Raw genomic sequence first — 4,934 nt, forward strand, 5'->3', positions numbered from 1 at the left:
ATATGAGAATCCACATATGCGAGACTCTCCACACGTAATCGACGATCCAAGTGCGAGCTGCAAAGGCCAATTCTGCCCACGATGTTGGTACGTGCCTTTTCCAGTTTCCCTGTGCGAGGATCATATACTTGTAAAATCGATTCGCGGCCACGACGGTAGTAAAAGAGCAGCTTTCCACCAGGACACATCACCCTGAGAGGCACAAGATCCACGACATGACCCACCTTGATCGTGTACGTGTTGATCCAAACAGCCTTGTTAACGTCGAGCAGGAGCCATAGGTTAACCGTGTTACGCTTTGCACGAGCGATGCACAGGGAGCCGTTGAGCTCGGCCAAGCCGATTTTCTCCCATGGAGTTGGAATAATTCCTGACGGTCCGTGGATGGTCGTCCACTCCTCGCTCTCTAGATCGAAGCCGAGAATGTGGGTCTGAAATATGGAGAGAAAGTGCAATGCACCGTTAACCTCTACTCCGTCACTGGAGTCACAGATCATACCCGAGGGCGGCGTCGTTTGCCTCCACTCGGAGCTGCCATTGTCTCCTAACGTGAGGACCTCGCATGTCAAACGGCCAGGGAAGACGATACAAAGGACCTTGAGAGCGCCGGACCGGGCAGCGCGACCGAAGCCGAACCATGTGGGGAGATTAGAGCCAAGGGCCGCTGCCCAGTCCGGTCTCGAGCAGGTCGCGATCGTCTCCCCGGTCACCAGATCGATGACGCGCAGGGTAGGGTACGCGGCGGAGTAATAGCTGTCCTGGCGGGAGGTGAGGAGGACGAAGCTGTCGACGCTCGCGAGGAACTTCCAGTGATCGCCCAGATAGACAATGCGGCGCACGGCATCGCCTTCCGCGTCCATGATCTCAAGGGTTGAATTGCTCCATGACATGGAGTCCTTGGTCGCGGCGACCAGGAGCGGCTGGGCGCGGGACCTGTGCGCGGCGACGAAGGCCGGGTTGGAGATGAGGGCGCGCCATGACCTGCACACACACCGGCACCGGAGCAGGGACCTGAGCGGCAGCCATGAGAGGATCTCGAAGAAGACGTCCGCCGATGGTGTCGGGAGAGGCGTGCTGGCCCCGGCGGCGGAGCGACGAACAAGGCGGCCCCGCGTTGGTGCCATGGCAGCGCTGGTTGGTCGAGAGGCCTCCACGATCGACCGGCTCGATCTGGGATTGGCGAGGTAACGTACTGCGGCGGTCGGATCAGCCAAACCGGATGGAACCGTATGATCTAGTAGATGGAACTCGTATTGTAACTGGATTGTTCGGCTGCCGCCTTCCGATTATGATCGAACATCACATTATTTTTCTTTTTTGAGGGATCAGCACAGCTCGTTAATTACCTCCTACATATACCCACTATATCTGCATTATTATCTGGAAAAACCATTCTCAAGTCAGAATGTATATGCAGCGAGCATGTTACAACAGACAGAGATCTAGGATAGCAATACGCAAACATGTCACATTCTACACTTACTAGTTTCGGCCATCAACAAGACATATAATCGACAGAAAGAAGAGAGCGAATTCTCCGTTCCATAAGCGATATTACTCCAGATGATTTAACTCCTCTGCGTCCACAACGGGAGTCTGTCTAGCTAGGTGCTCGTGAAATCATTCCAGATAAGCGATGTCAACACGACTGTTGAGTTTTGGGGGCGGCTAGCCTAGCACGAAGAGGACTATGGTCAAAAAGGGCTGGACTCCTGGCAAGCTACTGTTGCGGAGGCCCCTCAGGCTTCATCAAACTAGCATCGCAGGCCACGATTTTCACCTTGCCGATGTTCTGTGCCATCTCCTCGTTCCTGAACGTCGCGTCTGTCAGGATGAAAATCCAGACCCCGTCGCAGTACCTGTAGGTGTGCAGATGGCCCTGCCAACACAAGAGGGAGACGGCCATCATGTGAATGCAACCAACGGATGGATGGAAAGATGATTACATTATGCAACATATGTAAGCGCAGTAAATGTGGTAAACACCAAAACAAAATTAGCTGAAACATTGTGCAAATGGGAGATGAGGCTTGAGACACGCTAGTGCTGACTCCTGGTAGAGGGTGGTAATTCTGAATTTTGACTGGAATACTAGGGAGACCATTTTGAGAAGCTATTGCCATGTAAAATTCCTATTTTCAGTAAATAAACAACATAGTCTAGATGCATGCCAGGCCATGAAAAACATAAGAGTGTTGTTTCCGGAATTCTTTCCTGGTTTGGATACAGAAAAGGAGTTCTTTGACTTCAGCCATTACCCGTTACCCATTACATCAATATAGTGGAGCACACAGTTATGTTATGCTCCAAAAGTTAGCAATACTTTCATCATGTTGCAATGCAAATGCAGTAAATGTGTGGATGGAAAAATGATTACAGAATGGAATGTATGATAATCATCAAATTTCAGCAAGAAGCATATGGTATAGCTGGCTAATCGTAGCCTGCATGGTAGGTAAGCATTGTAAAGACAAAACAAAACTAGCTGAAACATTGTGCAACTGGAAGATGAGGCTTGAGATGCTAGTCCTGGTAGAAGGGTTGTTCTGAATTTTGACCGGAATACTAGGGAGAACAATCCGAGTGAAACTATTACCACATACAAGTCTTATTTTCAGTAATAAACAACATAATCTAGATGCATCCCAGGCCATGCAAAAATAAGTGCCGTTTCCGGAATTGTTTCCTGGTTTGGATACAGAAAAGGAGTTCTTCAACTTCAGTCAGTAACAATTTGGAAATTGTTGCAGGAACCTATCGTTAGCAAATAAATATTTAATTATTAGCGGGTCTAAATAGAAATAAGGACAGGAAATCTACATACTTGCATGTGACCATGTTACGGACAGACAGTTTACCCCTAATAGTAGTAAGCAATAAAAAGGTATATTTCTTCAGTAGTATTTCCGCCTGCATGTGTATATTCACCACTGCTGAATCTGGAACTTGGTATTTATTTACCATAAAGTGACTTAATTTGCAGAAGTTTGTTTATAAAATAATATGCCAAATAATAACGACACCTAAAAAAAATTGACAGAAACAAAAACTTAATAAACATTACTACACTGACAGGCAGCTGACAAGAATATATATCAGGATTTCACTTCAAATCTCTACAGTTTTTTAATATAAAATCATTAGCAGCAGCAACAGAAAAAAAGAGGCATATGCAACCTTTCATCAGCATTGTTTCCTTGCTTCAGAAAAAGATGCTATTCTACTTCAGTCAGTAAGGACTAAGGAATATGTGAATCCACATGATATCAATACGGTTTTTTGAATGGTCTTTTTTTTGAATGGTGATATCAATACAGTGGAGCACGCAAGTATGTTGTTCACCAAAATATAGCGAAAGTTTCAAATAGTACATGGAAATGATTGCACAAAAGTAGTTGGCAAGAAACAAATAATTATCCATATAGGTTCAGATATAAGTTAGGAACAGCCGAATAGAACTGTCCACATGCCGATCATGGTGCAGACAGTTTATCTTTGATGCTAAACAATCAACATCAGCACATAGTTACATATTTTATACGAGTATTATTTTTCAGGAAAAAGAAAACAAATCTGCCAAAAGACGATATACAATTGTATTTCCGCATCTTATCGACAGAAGATTTAACCAAGTGCCTGATTTGCTAGTAGACAGGTTCATGTTTCTTTTCCAGAGAAGGATGCCAAATGTGCTCGTATAAGGCCAATGTCCTGTGGTGAACTTGGAGAATGCCATGCCAAGTTATTTACTACTACAACATAAGTACACAAGTACTGTTTGGATCAGTACAGCTAAACTGGCAGGTAGTAATAATCGAAAGGCCAGTGGCCGATCTTTATTAAGATAGAAGAAGGTTTTACAGCATAATCATTGTATCTCACTACCTCAGGATTCCCTTACAACATCGACGGTGATAGTAAATAAGATGCATATGTAGCCAAACAGAGATGGCATGTCGTACCTTGAAGGAAGCCCTGCTCGTCAGCTTTTGCTCCAGCACGTCTCTCATGGACTAAAATAACAACATGCACGCAAGATCAAAACACCCAGCGACTCATGCATCACACTTCAGAACCTGTTTATCAGTTGGCGTTCAGGGTCGAACCTCGTCGAACTGCAGCTGGACCCGGACGGCGAGCTCGGGGGCGAGCCTGCCGCTGAAGACCATCTCGTCCAGCGTCTCCGTGAGGTTCACGCCGATGGTGGTCTTGCGGTACAGCTCCAGGGCGACCATCCTCCCTCCCTGGTCCCTTTCCTGGCACGGAATCGACAGTATCAGGATTCAGAAATATCACAGACAGTTTCAGTGAGACCGCACGGATTTTCCCAAACAGTAATCAACTCGCGACACAAATTAGATTCCCAATTAGATAACCAACAAAGGTTCGTCAAGCAGTACCGGCATTCAGAACACCAAACGGCAAACACGCGGATTTCGCAAGTATATTTCTCAACTCGCGCGACAAATTAGAACGAGACGACCAATTTGTTTTTTCATCAGGCTACACAGCCCCGCTCCGCGCATCATCCTGACCTGAACCAATCAATCCTCCATCCGTACGGTTCCCAAATGAAACCCTAGATGTTCGCCCGCGGCGTCGACCGTCGCCGGCGCGGCCGAATCACCCCGCGGCTCCGAGCAACCAAAACCCTCCATGAAAATTAGCATCGCGCGAATCGAATCGAAGCGCGGAGATGCAGACCCTTATACGCTCGCGCATCCCTCCACCGACGCGGCCGGAAAACTACGCCCGGTTCCGGTTTCCCTCCTGCTTCCAAGCCGCAGCAACCAAAAATTCCCGCCAAAAAGCACACGAATCGAACCGCGGGGACGAAGGCAGGCTCTTACCGCGTGCGCGCCGGCGGGCGGCTCGGCACGTCTTCCTTCGCGGCGGACCGGTTGCTGCACTGGTCGGAGGGCGAGGCGCTTCGG

The 4,934-nt window shown here is 47.6% G+C and overlaps 1 protein-coding gene across 1 annotated transcript; it reads right to left on the minus strand.

The window, feature by feature from the left end:
• Positions 1-1,720: 1,720 nt before the first annotated feature.
• On the minus strand, positions 1,721-4,235 carry LOC124662509 (transcription initiation factor IIA subunit 2-like). The gene is made up of 3 exons (XM_047200336.1): positions 4,107-4,235; positions 3,963-4,013; positions 1,721-1,879 (listed from the first exon to the last, which is right to left on the minus strand). The coding sequence occupies exons 1-3, from the start codon at positions 4,233-4,235 to the stop codon at positions 1,721-1,723; spliced, it is 339 nt and encodes a 112-aa protein (XP_047056292.1).
• Between the last annotated feature and the right edge of the window lie 699 nt (positions 4,236-4,934).

This window comes from Lolium rigidum, chromosome 6 (assembly GCF_022539505.1).
Source record: "Lolium rigidum isolate FL_2022 chromosome 6, APGP_CSIRO_Lrig_0.1, whole genome shotgun sequence".
Lineage (NCBI taxonomy): Eukaryota > Viridiplantae > Streptophyta > Magnoliopsida > Poales > Poaceae > Lolium > Lolium rigidum.

Bases quoted from the DNA above. Each gene is read 5' to 3' on its own strand.
- LOC124662509 (XM_047200336.1), bottom strand. From the start codon at position 4,235: ATGGTCGCCCTGGAGCTGTACCGCAAGACCACCATCGGCGTGAACCTC. The intron at 4,014-4,106 runs GTTCGACCCTGA...TTGTTATTTTAG, and splicing joins TCCAGCTGCAGTTCGACGAG to TCCATGAGAGACGTGCTGGA. The intron at 1,880-3,962 runs GTACGACATGCC...TTGTGTTGGCAG, and splicing joins CGAGCAGGGCTTCCTTCAAG to GGCCATCTGCACACCTACAG.